The following is a 21,934-nucleotide window of genomic DNA, read 5'->3' on the forward strand; positions in this document are numbered from 1 at the left end:
CTATTGAATCTCAGAAAATTCAAGATGCAATGTTCACTTAATGCCAATTAGAGAAAACAAAAGGAAATGAAATGGTTGCTATAGCATGACCTAAAAAAACCTGAAATTCTTCATCCCTTGATAATATTCAGGTTACAATGCCATCAGAATATACTCATACTGAGTTCCTCTATGTGTATTTTCTAGCTGCACTCCAACTCCGACAAAGGTGATGGTTCTGTGAAGTACATCCTGACTGGAGAAGGGGCCGGGACTATATTTATCATTGATGACACCACAGGCGACATCCACTCAACCAAAAGCCTGGACAGAGAACAGAAGACTCACTATGTGCTCCATGCCCAGGCTATTGACAGACGGACAAACAAGCCTCTTGAACCTGAGTCTGAGTTCATCATCAAAGTGCAAGATATTAATGACAATGCCCCAAAGTTCACAGATGGACCATACATCGTTACTGTGCCTGAAATGTCAGATATGGGTAAGGACACTTATTTTTATAGTGAAAAATTCCATTCCCACTATTAGTATTAAATATATCTTTTAAAGCATTACTTTAATGTATCTTTTCAAATTCTAAAGTTCTAAAATGTTATAATATTTTTATTGCAGTAAGAACATCTATTATTGAACCATACATTATATATTGAAAAAATTCTTAATATGGATGTATAGAAATAGTTTTAATATCTCAAGCTAAAACCATAACTAGTTATCATCTGCAATTCTTATTTATTTGCATTATTCTTGAATATGCAAAATTTTTCATGGTATTAAATACTATGGATTCCTACACATTCAACAGGAACTGCCTTGAAGACAAAATGCATTTGTACTTCTTGCTACATCTTTTATAGTCATAATATATCCTTCTTAATTATAATAACATTAATATTAGACATTACTTCTCATTACCCAATAAATTATTCATAGTCTAACATTTACATGTTTATTTCAAAATATCAAAATACATGATTTCAAAATCATGTTCCTCACTTTGGAATTATTTTAAATGTGCAGTCAGCATAAAGTACACATTCCAGACTCTCAGTTTTAGGAAATAAACAAGGAATTACATAAGATTCACCTCAATGCATGGCTGTCCCGTAACTGAAAACTCATTCAGTTCTCCAGTTTCTTTGTATTTGTGGGACACTTCCTTTACTCACTGATTTTTGTGGCTCATCTATTTTGCTCTATTTTTATTGAAGAGATCAATTTCCTGAAAGTAATTAAAATGAAATTAAATGGTCACATTATTTTTTTTGCTGTCTTTGTGAGATTCTATTTGTTTTTCTGGAGAGGGTTTTTGGAGTGTTAGTTTTTGCATTTCATTTAAATATATACATGACAGCTTTATTCTGAATTAGCATATTGCAGTCACTGATCATGTCTGCCTGTGACTGTTCACATAAGGTTTCCTGACTGAAAGAAGAGAACTTCTTTTAGGATTGCAGCCCATTCTAGGTCTCCTGAGAGCCAGGTAGCTCTTTAGCTGATGGAGAAAGGGTAGAAATCAAGAGTAAGATGCTCTCAGCCAGAGTCTCTAGAGAGAAAATAAGCTCCCAACCTTTTCCCTCTGCACCAGAATTCAGGGACTACCGTTAGCAATTCTTGGCAGATGCTTAGAATATATTCATGCTTATTAGTCTCTAAGGACACTTAAAGAAAAAATGGATAAGAGTCTGTGAGCAAAAACTTGAAAATAATTTCCCATTCCTTGCCAAAGGCCCATAGGCCAACATCACATTGCCTAAGTCCCCTTTATTTTACAAACATGACATGCTTTTATACACCATCATTTGTAAGAAATCTGCTGATAGCCTTCCAGTGTCTGATAGAGGATAAGAGCAAAAATAAAACCACAAGAGTCATATGGAGATAACTCTAGAGGCAATGAAACAGACAAAATCGACATCAGTCCAAGGCAGTTTTCAACAAACAGTAATAAAAGTAAACTGGAGCTGTTTAGGGAATACAGCAGAGAGACTTGGGAAGTAGGGTTATTATGTTTCTATTCAAAATAAATTACAACAAAAATCCACCTATGTCCTGAAATAAAAAATGGTCACTAATTAGGCTTGGTTGTCATCCTGGTATGAGAAAATATAACAAGTTCTTAAGGAATAAGCAAACTGTAGAAATCATATTCTTTAGACATGCCATGGAAGCAAGGTATATCCCCAAGAACAAAGAATACAATGTACATAGAGAGAAAAATGCTATTTTCCCATTTCAGATGAAGAGGTACATGATTTATAACTTTCATGGAAATTCTAATTTTTAGGGAAACATTGTTCAATTGAGGTTGTGAAAATATTGGTAACGTTCAAAGACCTAAATATAAAATCAGAACTTTGATGGCTAATAGGGAAAGGGATAAACTGAAAAGGATTGAATGAAAACAGAGACCTGAGGCAAATCAATAAATTAATAGCATAAGATAACAATAATGATGAACCCCAAAACAGACAGATGTACATATATGTGAGCAGAGTCTTAGGTGCAAATTAGTGCTTTCGAGTACAAGAAAAGATCCTGGGCATTCTAAATAAAGGCCAAAAAGTAATGTGGAAGTATCATAGTTAAGGCTGTGAATTCAAATTCAAGAAATGAAAATATTTTCAAGATATTTCTGCAAGTTTGAAGTATTGATAGAATAAGGAACAGCTTATATTCTGAAGTTGTCAGACAGGAATGTGGTTGTGGGATAAAACTTTAATTTTTGAAAGTAGCAAAATAATTAAGACAGTTAAATGCTGTCTCCATACTAGATGGTACCAGGCAAGGATATTTTTTATGATAGTAACTTATTGGAGGGCAGATGCCTAATACTAGAAATTATATTTTATTAATTTTTTATAAGCAGAAGTTCATTATAGTGACAAATGTATGTATGTGTATGTGTGTGTGTGAATGTGTGCATTTGTAATCATCATAACAAACAATTTACATTGTACTCTGATTATATGGAGGTTGATGCAAAAATTAGTGTGTGTGTCAATGTGTGTAACTTTTGTTTTATATTATATGTAACAATGGAAGACATAGGAAGATGTAGGGGAAAGCCTGAAGAAATGATCAGCCAATGTCTGGCCAACTTGAGACATATCCTATAGAATAGATTCAACCCAAGATGCTATTAATGATATTCTCCTATGCTTGCAGACAAGAACCTAGCACAGCTGATAGAATCAGATGCAGAGACCCACAGCCAAACATTAAACAGAGCCTGGGACTATTGTGAACAGTGAAAGCAAGGATGTAGGGAGCTAGAGGGGTCAAGGACACCACAAGATTTACAGAGTCAACTACCCTGAGCCCATGGGGCCACATAAACTGAATCAGCAACCAAAGGACATGCATGGGCTAGACCTAGTACCTACTTACACATAGCAGATGTGCAGCTTGGTCTTTATGTGGGTCCCAAAACAATTGGACAGTGGGCTGTTTCTCTTTGCTTGCCTTTGGATATCTTTCCCAAGCTGGGCTGCCTTGTTTGGCCTCAATGGGAGAGGATGCACCTAGTCCTCTGGAGAATTAATGTGCCAGTACTGGCTGTTAACCATGAGGGTGTCTCCCATCTCTGAGGAGAAGGAGAGGGAAAGTAGGAGGAGTGGGATGTGAGGGTGGGACTGGGAGAAGAGGACAGATGGAGGAGGCAATCAAGGTGTTAAGTAAATAAACAATTTAATGAAAAAAAAAAACTAAGGAAAAATGGAAGACAAACTGTCAACTATGATTGCAGAAATAAAATGCTAATATACTGTACCAAGGGAGCATCAAACAACAGACAGAGAAACAGCTTCCTTCTGTCCTTGTAGACTTTGCAGATAATGGTTTATTGAGAGACATTCAATCATTCACATCAAAAATGTCTGTGATAATTTAAACATTAAATAGAAAAATTTAAATCATTGGGAGCTATGCTATGTGGCTCTCAAAACCTAAAATTTTGATTATTTTTAGAAAGGAAAGTTTGTCAATTGCACTGTGAGAGATTCCAGGGAATTAAATCGAATGCTGAACAGCTAGAGAATTGTGCTGTAGTCCTGAGTATCAAGATCTCTCTCTGCTCAGTGAGCCAAAGAGTTCATTGCAAGCTTTCTCAGTACTTGGCACTTCACAGAAGGGCAGCCTTCACTATAAACAAATGTCATCCTTCTTCCATCTTGACACACTCTGCCTGTTATCTAACCACTGGAAAGCTTTCTCTCAGTGCTACTGAAGTACCATTGAAATGTTAACTTGAGTTCAGGCCTCTCACTAGCCCAGTGCTTGCCAATTACACCACATGTTGCTCTCCAGAAAGTCCCAGGGATTTGCCTGTTTCTGCTTCTCTAGGATTGGTTTCTGCGTCTCCAGGATTGATGTGAAAAACATGTGCCTTTCTGGTAAATTCATGTGGATTCTAAAGATAGAACTCAGGCTATTGTGCTTTCACATCAGGCACTTTACAGACTGCACTATCTCCTGGCCATATAAAATAAATATTTTCAAGTTTCTATGGGGAGATATTAGTTAAAGCATTGAATCTAACCCTGAATCCAAAGGAATATGTGGAATGACTTGCAGTTCTGATTAGAAGCAGAGGTGCTGCTCACTTTTAAGAATCTTGGTTTATTGTTAAAACATGAACCTCTAACATCATTTTTCCTTTCTCTTACCCACAGATTAATTATGATTTCAAATAATTTGCTATGACAAAAAATTTTCTTTCTGCTTGAATGCAGCTAACAGCATATTTCCCATATTCGAATCATGCTTGTGATCAAAATTATTTGTACCCATGGAAGTTCTAATTAATATATTAATGAGATTTGCTCTTTTGGATGTAGTCTTTCTGCTCTGCAAAATATCTAGAATTCTTCATGACAAATTGGGCAAACATTTGCCAGAGTCTGTGAGGATAGGTCACCATAGCAACAGTGAGAATGATCAAACAGACAACTACAAGGAACACTTGTTAAACACTTGCTAAGTGTCAGCAATCTCCTATGTTTACAATAATACTGTGTATTTGTCATAAATGTTATCACAGTGTCAACACGATGATTATTCTTGTTTTATGGGGGATAAAAATTCAAATATAGAATGGCACTGTTTGTCTAAAATAACATGATTATTAAGAAATGCATGGAAAACTTTCTAAGTTAGGTATATCTTTAGGTCTTATTTTCCTATTTTAAAAACAAAATTAAAAACTGAATACATGGTATTTGTAAGACAATTCCTTTAGGAAAATTCCAGAAGCACAATGGGAGTAATAAAAAAGAGGAGAGGGTGGAGCACCAAGTTTATGGAAATCAACTTTATGACTCATTAAACTGGATTCATTTATTACTATTATATCCTATTGACTTACCAAATATTTGGAAGATAGAGTTTTTTATTGTTAAAAGATAAACTTAGCCCAGGGACACAAAAAGAGAGAAACATTTTGTATCTAATACTAGTGCAGTCATATGGTTTTGAAAAAATTAATTTTATCACTATATAACACTAATACACACACACACACACACACACATATATATATATATATACACTGAGATAGGAGAAATTTTTGAATTATTATAAAATTCTAAATGAAATCACAAAATATTAGTTTTCAACTTAGAATGTTATAAAATATTACATTTATTGGTAATACATTCTAATAATTTTGAAAGACAATGAACAGGCATGAATAGTGAAGTCACATTGAGAAAAATCAGGGTCGGATTTTGGATACTGAGAATGTATGCATTCACCTTACAACGAAGAACAAAGGAACCAGATCCATGCAATACTGTTATGCCTACAAGGTCACTGTTTAACAGCCCTTATCCTCATCTCCCTACCCAGGGACAGTGTAACCATTACTTATCCTTTGTACCCAGAGAAGCCATGCATCTCTGGGTTCACCAACCCTGACATCAAAGAAAGCTTCTCTGATGAAGTCTGTGTACCCTTTAGCTAGACATAAAGATACAAATACCGTATTTACCTTTGGATCCATGTGAATTTCTCTTCACACTAGTAGGACACTCACTGTAAGGGCTAATGCCTTCTCAGCCATAAAGTTTTGCCAGTATCAGGCATCCACATCTGTTGCCTCATAGATTGTTTAAGACACGTACAAACATAAATTGTTTTTGTAAAATGCTCTCATATAATGCTTCTTCCCATTTGTGTAATTTACACACTGCAGTTTCCCCTGTTATCATATTTGAGGTCAGTGCAGTTACAAGTCTTGATCATTTGAAGATGTACTCCTCACAGTAGGATTTGTTAGCATCCTTTCTGGCCACTAATCCCTGGTATCAGTAGCATCCCTCACACTATATAAAAACTTGATGTTTCCAGATATTGCTAAATATTCTTAGAAATTTTAAGTCATTCACATTTACCAGCTGAGAATTACTATCCCAGGAAATGTGCAAGACAAGAAAATACAAAATGTAGAAGCATGAATAAAAGAATATATTGTGTAATTTATAACTCTATACCAAGTGAATTCCATAGTTTTAGAATGCTCAAGTTATCTATTTTATAACCAAAGTTATTTTACATGCAAATTTCATGTTGAAATATTAATTATCATATTAAATTTCACAATGGCATATAATAGAAACTAAATCATAGATAACATGAGATTATCTTGGCTGTAGAACAGAGAGGTTATGTAACCTTTATTTAGATTACATACATGTATCATGGTCTAGTGATGGCCATATGGTTGTATTTATATGCATATACTAAGTGCATATTATTATATTTAGACATATTTAATAAGTTTTGATGGAGTAAAATGTTTGAAAATATATTATAGCACTTATACATTTTATCAGTTCAAATTTAGAACTCTTTTCCTTTGTTCATTATTGCAAGGCATCATCTAGATAGTGCTGATGACCATCTTAATCCATTTCCATTGTCACATTCATGCATGAACCTGAGTAATAAGTAAAAAGCCAAAATGACCTCACAAGGCAGAATACACAAAATCATTTGTGTCTCCCATATGATGGCTCTGCTGAGCATATCAAATAAGTGGCAGTACAGTGGTGGAGAGCTTGAGGGACAGAGGAATGAGCATATTTTTAAACATCAAGTCTCCAGGAAAGTAACTCTGGTCCCACAAGAGCCACTTTAGTTTCTTTAAGACAGTGACTACCCCAGTGACTTAGTGTCATCTCAGTAGACCTCTATTCCTGAAAGTCCCCTCATGTCTCAGCATCATTGCGCTGGGGACCAAGCTTGCAGCACATGAGCCTCTGGAGATTGTCCTCTATAGGAGCAGAATCGGGGCAACCCTGAACTCTTATCCCTCTCAGTCTTTTTAATTTCTGGTTTTTTTTTTTAAATTTCCAATATCTAAGAAGCTACATTTTTATAATAGTCCAAATTATTTTTATACTTTTGTAAACTGTCTAGTCATTTGACAACTAACACTAAAATATGACATATTCAGTAATATGGTAAACCATAGTCAAAATGAATAGTCACCACTGTATAGAGTAGTATCTGTTTTTGAATCAGAGGTAAGTGAGAATAGCGTAGCTGAGGAATAAAAAAGCAGGAGAATATTAAACAGTACTTAAATGATGTTGCCATTATCATAAGAATGCTTCTTAAATTATTAAGGTATCTAGTTATTAGATTATGTTATAGAAATAGAGGTTATTAATCTACTATATACAATGTAAGGAATTATCAGTATACTGTTTACCAACTGTAGGTTCTATGGGACACTGAAATGTTTTCAGTTATTAAAAAAGACAATTTACTTTGCTTATAATTTTTAAATTCATTGTATACCTTATGATGGGTGATGTAACTACTACCTTGTTCCTCTTATTGTCTTCATATTTCTCCTCCAATCTTAAAAGCACAGAGCCTATTTGTGTGTTTCTTGTTGCCCAGCAACAGTATGCTGCAGCTGCGGTGACTTTATTGCCCTGTTTGTCGGGACCTTGATTTAGATCTGCTGGAGCATCCGGGGAGCTTCATTCTGGACACCTGCCAGAGTTCAGGCAATCATATTCAGATAGGAACCCTAGGGACATAAACTTGGGGATGATATGATATGAGCAATACGAGGCTTGTATTACATTTCACTTGATAGATAGCTTGTACTTTATGATTTACCAGGTAGACCTGAAGAACCACTCACTAATTGAACAAAAAATTTCCAGTTATGTCACTTCCATTTTTCCTTGTTTCTTTCTTCTGATAACTTTTCTTAAATGTTAGTTTGCTGTCATCTTATAGAAAAGTGACTGAGTTCATTACTTTCACTGTGATCAAGTAGCCTATAGGAAACTTAAAGATCAGTTTCTTTGGCTCAAAGTTTAAGGGATACAGTCCATTATGGAAAGGAGACCATGGCATCATGACAGGAAGGGAGATGACCGCACTATGTTCACAATCAGGAAGTAGACCTGATTTAGTTAGGATCATTTTCATATCATTCTTCCAGGCTGGACGTTAGTCACTCACATAGTCAAGCAAAGCTTTTGTCCAGCTTCTAAAGTAGCAGCACCATTGATGGATCATGTTTGTAAGCACAGGAGTTTACATGGTGGTGTTTGACATTCCCCAAACAAAATAAAAAATGTGGCCCAAAAGCAATATTCATTTTGTATATTTACAGCTCAGTAGCCAGAATATTATTCTATGGGGTCATATACAATTTGCTTTTATTTCCTTAAAGCTCAAACTGATGCATCTCTTGCAAGTAGTGCTTTTTGACTTGGTTGTCTTGTTTGAGGTCCAAACGCCTGCCTTGACAATAAGTCTGAAGTTTGACTCCACTAGGAAAAGAAGCAATGAGTCCTCCACCATTGGGCTCCTGCGGTTGTGTCTCCAGAGCCTGAGGGAGAGCTTCAGGGATTGTGTTTTTAATTTAAAATGTTTGTATTGAAAGATGTTTCTGACAGAAAGCAAAGGCTAAGCTGAGAATAGAAGGAAATATTTGAAGAGGAACCTCAGGGTTCCTGCAACTAGTTCATTTTAGTCTGATCATTTTTCTAACCATCTGATTTAAAGCAAAACATTCTCTTAATACTTGTTTTATACACTTTCCACAAGTACTTCCAGGCTGAAAATTATCTTTTAGAATTACAGACTCTTAACATATGCAACTAGTGGTCTGGCTATCTGGCTAAATTTTGTTGTAACTGAATTGGGTAATGGTGCATCTAAATGTTTCCTATGTATGAATACATCTTTTAATTCTAAATTGAAGAAGGAACAAATAACTCAAGCTAACCTCTCACTACTGATAAAAGGTTGAGCTGAACTAGTGGTTTGGATTTCAATATATAGTGAATTTTTGATGTTCCCTTTACCTTTGTAGAAAACTCATAGAATGCTTTGATAAAGTTGAACTGCTCATAAAAAATAATAGGCGAATAAAACAAAAAACTCTGTTCTGCATTTTGTGGATCATATTAACACAATTTGTGGACTCAAATTAAACCCAAATATAGTGTTTTTATGTGTGATAAAGGATCGCTGCCATATGCACACACTTCTTTGTAGAAATTCAAACAACATATAACAAAAATATGAATACATTAACCCAAGGCAAGCTGAACACAAATTTAATGATACTCAAAAGATGTCCTCAATATGTTTATTTACAAGGCAAACTATTGGATACATTTCTTATTGAATTTGGAGCTCACTGGAATTCAGGATAACCTTGAATTCCTCTTGCCTCTGCCCTATATCCCAAAGTGTCAGAGTTACATCTGTATATGAAGCCATGCCCAGCTTTAACATAGGTACAGAGAACTCTGGCCTTTTTCTTGTTCATTAAGAGCTGTTTCCCATGGAACCTATCTCTAGTCAACTGTTTAGTTATCTTATTAAAATAACTTTATTCTTCACTCAAATTTAGTGGTTTTTAAATTTAACCTCATATATACCTAGAGTAATACAGGAGTTGAACAGATTTGCATAATGATGGACAACTGTGTAATTCTCTCTGAAAAAGGAGATCTTAGTACTAAAATCGTTTGATTAAATCTTATTTACCAATGCTCATAGTATGAAAAATTATTTTGGGGAGCTTATAAATTTAAGGAACCTCAGAGGCACTGTGATAGAATGAAAACATTTTCACTTGTTTTCCGGTAATATGTTATAAACCCTTTCTTATTTTGACATTTTAAGTTAAAGTTTCCAACAGCCCATTACCAGTCAACATTTGCTCTTGTATTTACAAGGCTCTCTTAAAAGAACATTCACCTTTATTACACACAGACACACACAGACACACATAGACACACACAGACACACACACATGCACACACACATAAACATATACACACACAGGCACACACACACACACACACATACACGCACATGCTTTTACCATCTTCATTCCATTTTACTGTTTTTGGTGCTTCTGTAATTTCATAATATGGTATCAACTATTGGTATACTACATTCTGTATTTCATTTTGTTTGCACATATTTATGATAAATATTCCTTTTGAAATATCTTCTCAGACATGTCCAAATTACATACATACATACATACATACATACATACATACATACATACGTAATGTGTTTTATGTATCAATAACAAGCAACACCTAAGTTTGAGAAGCTATAAACAGCAGAATTTATATTCTCCCTCACATGTCCCTGCACTTGGTGTAATTTTGCTGCTTGTTGATATTTCTCAGGGACACAAGATACTGTGTAAACTCCTGTCTCAACAGGAACATAACTAGTATTTCACTGTCAATGCACTGAATTAAAAATACTAAAAATGATTTGAGATCATGTTCTCTGTTATGACATTTTAAAACATACATGAGATTTGCATGACTTATTGTTTATATAAACTACATGTGATGTCCCCTCTTTTTCCTGTGATGAGAGTGATAACAATTCCTAGCTGATATCCAGTTATTTAAATGTATGATCTCCAATATTTGAAGTACTCTGAACAGAAAAGTATCACCTGGATTAGAGTGTGGGTTCATACATGCAATATTTACTTAGGTAGTCAAATTATAGGCAATTTTATCTTACTCTATAGATCAAACATATAAATAGATGACAGAGACATAGGCAGATAGATAAGACTATATGTAGATTTGGACAGTGACCAAACTTTTCAATCCTGTGAGGAAACCCTAGCGAGCAACAACATCAATCTCTTAGGTCCTCATGTGACACTCGGTTGAAGTCTGAGGATGTGTAGTGAGTGAGAGTCAACCTTGCCAATTCTGTTCATCTACTCAAAGAAGTAACACGTAATTTTGAGCCTTTGATTTTTATTTGTTTCATTTCAGCTCTTAATTTGACTGTCTCTCCTCATGTATGATTTTGGATGTTTCTGGCACTTGTTTTCCTAAAGTCTTCAGTTGCAACATTAAGTACTGATTAGATATATTTCATTTTATTGTAAACATTAGTGATACAAATGCGTCTGAAGACTGTCTTTATTGTGTCTCATATGGCTTAGTGTGTTCTGCTTTCTTTTTCATTTAGTTCTGGAAAATTTTAAACTTCCCTCTTGATTTCATCGTTGGCTCCACTGTCTTGGTAGTGTTCTGTTTAGTGTTATGCATTTTGTTTCTATTTCTCTTTGTTGTTTCTGTTACAAATTTCTGTTGCTTTTATTACAATTAATCTAATTTATTTGATTTAGTTCATTGAGCTAAGTTGAAATTCAGGGTGTGATTTCAATTTTCCTATAGCTGTTAAATGCTGTTTTATAGCCTAATATGTGTTCAATATTGGAAAAATCCCATGGACAACTGAAATGATTTATAAAAATATGGATCCTGTGTTCTTGTCCAATCTGTTACTCAGTGTTTTTTACTGCTTATATTCAGGCAGTGAAATGTGTGTATTAGTTTTTGAAATTTTGATTTTCATGTGTTTTCAGGTCTTTTTTTGAAAAATTATATTAAAATATTTGTTTCTCTTCTATAACCAGTTGGATATGTTTGTTTTTCTCTTGTGATTTTAGTAATCCTTCTTGAATTCTTTGTAGAGTTGTACAAAGATTTCTCTTCCCATAAATTACTTTGTTTTATCATAGAAAGTTTCATTTTTATTCAAATTCAGTAGTTACTTTTTTTCTGGGCTGAAATATATGAGTTAACAACTGTGGTCTCTCATGACATAAAGAAAATGTTTATCTTCGTTCTGGCTTTCAGGTTTTCCTGTAATTTAGTACATTCAGTGTTATTCTAGCAGTCTTTCCTTTATAGATGATTCAACTATTTTCACTTGCAAATTTTGTTACCTTTGATTACTCTCTGTTTTAATGTTTCAACTATAATAAGGCATGGACAATTTCTTTGCCTTCCTTTCCTTTCCTTTCCTTTCCTTTCCTTTCCTTTCCTTTCCTTTCCTTTCCTTTCCTTTCCTTTCCTTTCCTTTCCTTTCCTTTCCTTTCCTTCTTCTCTCTTTTTGCTGTTTTTTAAAAATTTCTTGTCTACTATATGTTCTGTCAATCTCTTGCAGCTAGATAGGCGTCTCTTTTTTCCATGTCTGGAAAACATATTTTTTTGGAGATATATTTGTATGCCTTCATTACAGTTTTATCTTATTTCTGCAATCCATTTTATATATATTTTTTTCTGAAATACCAATACTTCCATTCAATTTTTATTGACTTTTATTGAGTGATCTAACTCTAGTAATTAACATTCCAGCCCTGTCTCTGTTTCAGCCTATCCATTCTGTGGGTGAGACTTTCCACTGAAGTTCATAATTGATTTCTTGAATTTTTCATTTATAACATCGTTCCAATTTAGCTTTTCTTTAAAATATAATCAAACACTATTTTTACGTGTTCACTTTTTCTTTTCTTATTTTGATTTTTTTCTTTTGGTTTTTTTTAATCACTTATTCACTATTATAATCATTGTTTTGAGTTGTCTTTAGTTTGTCCACATTATTTTCAATACTGGCTATTACTATGGGATTTGTATTTTTGGAACTGACATGTTATTTTGTTTTTACTCAATGGTTTTTGGTTTAGATGCAGAGTTTGGTTGTTGTGGTGGTGGTGTTGGTGTTGGTGGTATGTATGTGTATTCAAATCAGGTTTCTTCTTTCAGATAAAACTATATCATCACACAAGATTGATTAGAGGGCAATTTTACACTTTTCTTGCCTGGACCTAAGTTGGAAATGGGAATTAGAAACAAGCAAAATTATTAGCTGTTAATCAAATATTGATCTTTTATAAGGAGGGCTACTCTTTTTTCCCAGAACAAACTAATAATTATTATCTAAACTCCTCTGAGTCTGATTCTCAGATGGAACTAGTTTATGGATTTGCTGCAGTAGATAATAAAAGATAATAAATCAGTTACCTGTGCTAATTACTACCCCTTATGATTCTGTATTTTATGTGTACCTATTGTCTGACCATGATCCTTTGTGTTCTCCATCTCTAATTTTACCTTAGACAAAATAATTCATTACTCTGTAAAAGAATAGCAATACACTATATATTACAGTAGGACAGATGTTTATAGAAATAATTCTGAGTGTGAAAACTTGGTGAATTATGGTTGCTCCCAATGCAGAAACCAAATTCTCAGAGTAAGGCTGAGAAAAGAGCTAACATATAAGTGTAAATATAGACACTGAAAAGGTAGCTTGACAATATGTTGATTTATCAAGACAGAGATAGGCAGTTCCCTGCTAGTGACTATGAGCTTCGGAAGTCTAGGTTATTGACTAGTTTACATTGCAAAGTCTGAGTTCCTTCTAGCAGAGGGCCAAAGGGACTATCAAAATGCTGTTACTTATCATCATAATGATGAGAAGGATATTCAGGATATTGTTGCAGTCAGGGCTCAACAATGGACAATGGATCCTTCCCTTATAATGGCCTGGAGAGCAACTACTTCCTTTTCATCACATTGCTTTATCATGACTTACTCACTAAATGAGCAATGAATTATTTTTGACACTTGGTTTATCTATTCTGCCTTTATTAATTTAAGAAAAGCATTCTCTCAAATGTAATTTTTAAAGAATCCAGATTTTCTAAAAATGGCAATATTTGATGGACAACTTTATGTATTTTTTTCAGCTTCAAATAGGTGAGGGAGTATGCTTTCTCCATATAGTAAAGTATCTTTCTATACAGTTAATTATTTTTATTCACACATTGATAAGGTCATAAAATATCTGCCAGCTCCTAATACAAAGAAGAAGTTAATACTTTGAATGTAGAGACCATAAGATTTACATGTTAAATTAGTCTTCATATTATGGTAGATTATAGAATACCACCTTAATACTCCCTGCGTTCTACAAGTACACAGTTAGCAGAGTGTACACATTTATAGGTGAATTTTAGGGTGCGACATACTAATACTTTCTGCATGAATCAACGTTCAATAAAAATATATTCATTACCAGTTAGTACAACATTATACTGAGAAGGGAAAAAACTGTGTAAAATATATAATAGAAAAATTATATAATGTAAGACCAGTGAAAATAATTGCTGCTCAGTGATTGTAGGTCTTGAGGTTGTACTATAATATGACCAAAGAGATGAGACCTAGAGAGGGAAAAAAAAAGATTGAGAAGGAAATACAACTATTGAAAGAATACCAGCACCGTTGTGTTTCATAAAAAGAAAGAGTGAGGATATGCTTTGTAGGGATGCAATATGGTGCAGTGAAAGTGGTTGCCTTTGGGCGCCCATGCTGAGATCTCCATCTCCCCTGAGGTACCACCCTTATGAGGGATATAGTATGGAATAGAGTTTATTTAGGGCATGGGGAGTGGAGCAGAGGGAGTACAGAAACCTACACACAAACACACACAAACACACACACACACACACAGGGGTGGGGAGAGAGAGAGAGAGAGAGAGAGAGAGAGAGAGAGAGAGAGAGAGAGAGAAGAGGGAGAAGGGAGAGGGGAGAGTTAAAGCACAGAGGTGGACCAGGAACATGTGGAAAGTGGGTGGGGGGAAATGAAGAATGGTCAGACAGGATAAAAGTAAGAGTGTAGGAGAATAAGAGAGTGATGAGGGGCTAAGAAGCCCCCCTTTTTGATAAACAACCCCAAAATATCCTATATATAGTTAAGGATGACCAAATTCTTGTTCAACTTCCATGCCTTTAAAGAACATTTGAGCATTCATTCCGAAGTGCACCCACTTTCCATCATAATCCCTCTCTAATGTTCCTCATTTTGATTTTGAAAACTGAATCTGAGAATTCATTTGGTGTCCGTATATCCCAATGGCATTGGGCAGCTACAAACAGGAGTAAATGCTTTTTCCTTTTTCACAGTACTTGAGTCTGGAGCGCCATTGTTTAGCGATTCATGAACCCTAGCAATTCTAATCAAGAAATCTAAAACTGAATGAGGAATACTCTCAATGAATCTATGTAATCTTGAAAAATATTTACTTCACTAGTATGGCAGAAATAGACTGAATTTATTCTGTATTTTCAATTTTGATTATTTTTATTGGTTACTTTATTTGTTTACATTCAAATGTTATCCTCTTTCCCTGTTTCTCCTCCACAAAGCCCCTATCCCCTCCCCCATACCCTTTGCTCCTATGAGAGTGCTCCCCCATCCACCCACCCACCCACTCCAGCCTCATTGCCCTAGCATTCCCTTACACTGGGTCATCAAGCCTCCACAGTACCAAGGGACTCCTGTCTCATTGATGCCAGATAAGGCAATTCTCTACTACATATGCAACTGGAGCCATGGGTCCCTCCATGTGTATTCTTTGGTTTAAAGACTAAACCACTGGCTAAATAGCCACTTTTTTACTGAGTCAGGCATGCTGGGCTATTGCCAGGTAACTGTGAGGCAGAGTTTAGAAGGAGTACTAGGAAGCCCTGCTCCAAAGGCAATTCATGAGGAAAGGGAGGAGAGGGTAATGGAGAGGGGGCTTTCAGAGTATCTGTGGGGACACTCTCTTGCTTTATAATTTTCCCCTTTTCAGTTGCTCATGAATGCCAAAGGACACCAGTGCCAGGAGTTATATTATGGGAAGAGAGTCAAGGACCAACAAAGTACCTTATCTTTCAGCATATGAAAATGTTACTTTGAGAATCAGTGAGAATGGCAAGCATATGATTAGCCTCATTACTTGTACTACAGTAACTTTCTCTGTAGGAAAAAGAAAAACATACACATTGTTTACAGTTGCAGGGGCGGTTAACGGTGCCCATGCTTTGTCGTATAATACCATCTACCTCTATCACGCTTTTATTGTTTTTATGTGTGTACTTGTATTTGTCTGCGTGTAGGTTGTGCATATGATTACAAGTGTTCTGAGAGGCAAGGCTAGAAATATCAGATCCCTTGGATCTGGAGTTACAGGAGGCTGTTTGTTGCCTGACATTGGTACTGGGAATTGAATCCAGGCCCTCATGTAGGACAAGAAGTACTGAGCCGTATATTCAGCACATACTTTATCTTGATATGTAACTCTAGAGACTCATTTGTAAAACAATATGTGTGATGTTGCATTTTGTCTAAAGATTAGGATAATATACTTGCCTTTATACAGACAGATGCACCTGAAGTGTGATTAAGTTTCATTAAGGTATATAAATATATGAGAGAAAATGTCAGGAAAATATGGAACAGTTTAAGGAGAGGCAGGAAATTATGACTGTGTAGGGCCATTGATTATATAGAGGTTTTTCAGAATAGAAATGTTTGAATGGCATAGCTTTTAAAAATCTCAACATGGTTTCTTTGTAAATATCATTATATATAACATTCACTATATATTGATTGAATTATTAAGTGGCCTTTTGACATCCCATTAAAATAATACTTAGCATCTTCTTTCATTTAAAGAAGAGAATATAAAACTTATTTGTCTAATCAGAAATATTACATTAGATAGTTCAGTAAGCATGTAAATTAACACAACAACAACAAAAACAGCGTATTAATTACTTAAGCATATAGGTAGAATAAAATGTGTATGTGTGTGTGTGCATTTGGTCGTGTGTGCTTCTGTGTTTGTGTGTGCTGTGATTAGCACAAATGTGAACATAGAGCATAATAAGGAAGAAACAGGACAATTTACATGACTTAATTCTCTTTCCACCATGTGGGTTTAGAGAGCATATTTCAGGTCATTAAACTCTGCAGTAAGCAAGATGTCCGTCTGCCAGATCCAAAAAATAGTGATTTTTTTTGTTGTTGTTGTTGGTTGTTACTCACCACATATGTTTCAATAAGTGTTATCATAAGCACATTTTTTTAAATTATAACTGTTAAATGAATAAAGTATGGTCCTATTACACAATGACTAAAAGTCACTGTTATTAGTCTGTTGCTGAAACTCCAGTGTTCCTGTTTAGCACCAAATTACGCTGAGTCTTAATGGATCTTGCTTTCTCTGAAAGCCTTGGCAAGCCTTCTAAGATGTAAGCCTTAAGAGCTTCCTTTAGAGAAGTGCTTTCAGCCCTCAGAGATCTTCTGCTTATTTTTATCCAAAGTTTTTACTCAGTGCCAATTCACTTGGGATTTTAACGGAGTTGTGAACTCTGACACATCATGTGTAGCAGTTGGCAATTTCAGAGAGTATTTGCTTAGTATTTAAATGCCTTATTAAATATGTCAAATTGGCCTTTAGGGACTTTCAAAAAAGTACACTCAATCGCTTCTCATTGATATGCAATTTGATAAAATGTGTGCTATTTAAAAAGCACCAGAACAAAGAGAAGCCAAGTGCAGGGAATGACACAGCTGATTCCCCAGAGGAAAAAGGACTTAAGTTTTATTGTAAAGAAGGTATTTGGAAAGCCTTTTTCACATATTTAAATATGTTCAGATTTGTTTAAAACATCAGCTGAGAGGAACTAATCCCCAGACTGTGAACAGCAAGAATGTGCCACAGGAAAGACAGAACAAAACCCTGCGTGAGAAATGGCTTATGTACTTTAGAGTACAGTGTCTCCAGAGTTGATGTCTTCAATAGAAGTACTCTGCAAGAGGCACATGTTTCCGTACCCTTGGGCAGGATTTCTTCAAGGAAAAATAAGTGTGGCAGCGAATGTGATGTAGGCATAACAGGTATTAGTGAAAGCAAAATAATTCCCAGAGTATTAGATTCCTTATTCAATATTCTGACAGACTGGTTCAATTTTAGTCCTTATTCTACATATCTTCCTTTGGATATTGGAAATTCCTTTATACCATTGACACAATGGTACAAAGTTTAAGTGAAGGAATTGCTGGGTCCACTGCGAGAGGATATTTATTGACAGCAAGAAATGCTGATGGAAGCATTTCTCACACTTACGGTCTCACCTCCACTTACTTGCTGCCTGGCATGTGCATAAAATGAATATAAAAACAATAAGAATTAAACAAAAACTTGATTTTTATCATATAAACTTTTAAAGGAAAATAATGTTGTTTATTAAAATGATGAATATAACTGACACATTAATTTCTTTTACAATGTCTATTAGTGGGGCACTAATCATATTTGATTCTCCAAAACTACTAATCTGAACCATATTCAATCAACACATGACAGTATTCACCTTTACTTTATCTCACTCAGCAATGTGGTTGGTACTAAATATCATAGAGAATTATTTATTCTTTCCTTCCTGGTTTTTAAGATTAGAGTCTTGATGAAATTCAACTGTCAATGATGAGGACAGTGCCATTCATTCACCAGAAACTGCAATACCCTGCACTCAGTGTTGCACTGTTCTGTAAACAGGTGGCTTACCGAACAGAAGCATTTTGTCTCACAGCAGCAGAAACTCGACATAGGAGGCAACTGTTTTCAGTGCCGTGTTATCCCCAAGAACAGTCTAGTGTGGCCATAATGCAACATCACGGAACTCTTTTTTTTTTTTTTTTTTTTGTGGTTTTTCGAGACAGGGTTTCTCTGTGTAGCTCTGGCTGTCCTGGAACTCACTTTGTAGACCAGGCTGGCCTTGAACTCAGAAATCTGCCTGCCTCTGCCTCCCGAGTGCTGGGATTAAAGGCGTGCGCCACCACGCCCGGCCACGGAACTCTTTTTAATTTGAGGTCCTATGTTCTTGATAGCCCGTGGAGAAGATAAACCATATATTTGTAACATAAATTTAAGAAGTAATTTCTAGGGGGCTGGACAAGTGCCTCAGTTTCCAAGAGTATTGGCTGCCATTCTAGATGACCTGAGTTTAGTTTGACCTATGTTGGGCTGCTCAAAACTGCCTGTAACACAAGGTCCCAAGTATCCAATGCCATCTTCTGGTTTTTTTTTTTTTTTTTTGGGGGGGGGTACCACTACATATACACACACATGCAAATAAGTAAAAATTAAAACAAAAAGGAATCTTAAAAGGAGAATTACATTTTATAGGACATAGGAAATTGCATTGAAATTGCATCAACCCCCTTTAATTGTGTTCAAATGAGTTCTGTGCTAAATACCATCACACACTAAAATTTGTTTTCCTGAATGCACAGGTACCTCTGTTCTGCAGGTGACAGCTACAGATGCAGATGACCCCACCTATGGAAACAGTGCTCGAGTTGTTTACAGTATCCTGCAAGGACAACCTTATTTCTCTGTAGATCCTAAAACAGGTTAGTGCATTTGTGTACCACAGTGTGCAAGCAATTCCGGCAATGAAACAAAATGACTCTCTTTTCTGTTTACTGTTTTTCCCATAATTAGCGACATTAAATGCCATTAAATTTACAGCTATTTTTCTAAAGCAGTTTAAATATAAAGATAACTGTTTATTTCTGTTATTCATACCAATTGAAATTTACCATTGAATGTTTCTATAACATTTAAAACACATTCTTTATAAAAGAGATATTGAATATTATATTAATAGAATAAACTTTCCAAACATGTCTTGGTTTATATATTACTTTTAATTGTATATCAAAGATTGCAAATTATTTATTACAATTTCTAATACTTTTTAATAATTTGGTTGTTAAATATATGCCCTGTTACTCATGAATACATGAAAGTATGTGTTTATGTATATATGCAAACTAAATATCAATAATGATACACATTACCATGAACTACTTCTATGTCTTCTCTTTGGATTAACTTTTTGGAATTAGAAATTCTTTCAGCCATCTAATATTTAATTAAAGAAATTAAGATAATAACCCACATTCTTAAATGTCCTCTTTAAAAAAAAACTTAGAGAAACATATGAATTCTCTCCTCTTTCTTCATTTTGGTAAATATTGACATATTTCATCCCATCATTTGAACTAACAGAACTTCAGAGCCTTTTGCTTTATCATTCTGCTAGAGAAGACATACACAGCACATGTCCTGGCTAAGTGGTTTCTTCATGATAACATAAGTGAACTAAATGCCTGTTTCCAACTAAGGAAATGTTTAATATTTAACATGTGACTCTTGGGATTCAAATTTTAAAGAATTTCAAAATACATTGTGAAAGAAAAGATACCTGGGAGGTTCTAGCAGGCACCTAGGTTGATTATGATCAAACTAGATGCACTCTTTCACTGTTAACATGGGCTCTTCATGGATGTACTGTGACTTAGTTAATGCAGATCCTTTAACATGGGATGTTCATGGATGTACTGTATATGGGTTAATGCAGATCCTTTATGGATGGTGCACTCTCAGTTAACAGAGAATCTTCATGGATGCACTCTGTTACAGTTAACCTGGGATTGTCATGGATGCACTCTGACTCAGTTAACATAGGACCTTTATGGAAAATTAAGAGTCCTGTAGCTATGACCATGGAAGATACACCTGCTCATAAATGTCGCCTTTTAAACATTACATTACATAGCCAGTAAGAAATCAATTATTATTTATTTAGCACATTTATAATTAAATTTATAATAGTATCATTTCCCCCCTTTTCTCCAACCTGTTATCCCCAGGTTCCTTGTACCAACGCTTCCAGTGCTTCTTCCTCAATTCCCAGTAAATTGATACATTTTCTTCATTATTATTGTTACTATTATTGTTACAGACATGTGTATGTTTATGTATATGTATTAACAAACATCTCCCTTCTGTGTCTCTGTCTGTCTCTGTGTCTCTGTCTCTGTGTCTCTGTCTCTGTCTGTCTCTCTGTCTCTCTGTCTCTCTGTCTCTCTGTCTCTCTCTCTCTCTCTCTCTCTCTCTCTCTCTCTCTCTCTCTCTGTGTATGTGTGTGTTTTATCTCTGACAACTCTGTATTGGTTAACTAATTAAGAGGGCTCATTCATGATCAAGGGGCTCAATCATGGGAGGGCCTAACTCTCCCTCTTGCATCAACCATTATTTGCCTCTAGTATTTTTGTTTGACTGGTTGATTGAGTAATTACTCGTTTGTTTGGTTGTTTGGTTGCTTTTGCCTAAGAGAGGGAACACATACAATTTTCCTGTTCCACATTAGCATGCTTATTGTTTATGAAGTTATTTCTTAGAGGGTCTTTCACATCATGATTCCTGATATTCAATCTCTAACAGTCATTTACACCCTTTAAGGAATTGTTCCCCTCGCCATAGACACATGAACTGTAATAGTCAATGTCACCATTCAGGCTGGGTTCCCCCAAGATCTGGTGATCTGTGTATTGTGTCAACTTATGGGTGCTGTGATTATATCTCTTTGCTGTAAATACAAGCCATTTTTAATGGTGGGAAGACATATGCGCTTTTCTATGCCTATAAGAATAAGATTAAGAATATAATAGGAAGTTACACTGGTCTAGCAAATTCATGGGAGCAGTTTACTTTCTAAAGTCCATGACCTATCTAGCCCTGGGAAGTTGACTATATTTCTAGCACCAGGCATGTTTTCCCTCCTGTTGTCTGAGCTTCAGTCCCATTAGACTGCTGTTAGATACTATGAAGGAATTGTCACTACCTTTACCCTTATAGATATCTTGCCATGTTGGTCATTGCTGTGATTCATAATTTTTGCATTTGGATTGGACAAGTTTGAAAGTTTGC

At 35.2% G+C, this 21,934-nt stretch overlaps 1 protein-coding gene across 6 annotated transcripts in view; it reads left to right on the forward strand.

The window, feature by feature from the left end:
* Positions 1-21,934, forward strand: part of Cdh18 (cadherin 18) — an 867,298-nt gene that overhangs the window by 656,222 nt on the left and 189,142 nt on the right. For all 6 annotated transcript variants that reach the window (XM_029470125.1, XM_029470124.1, XM_029470126.1 and 3 more), the window contains 2 exons: positions 187-481; positions 19,450-19,569. In XM_029470125.1, the coding sequence (XP_029325985.1) occupies positions 187-481; positions 19,450-19,569 (415 nt within the window). The remainder of the gene's footprint in view (positions 1-186; positions 482-19,449; positions 19,570-21,934) is intronic.

This window comes from Mus caroli, chromosome 15 (genome assembly GCF_900094665.2).
Source record: "Mus caroli chromosome 15, CAROLI_EIJ_v1.1, whole genome shotgun sequence".
Classification (NCBI taxonomy): domain Eukaryota; kingdom Metazoa; phylum Chordata; class Mammalia; order Rodentia; family Muridae; genus Mus; species Mus caroli.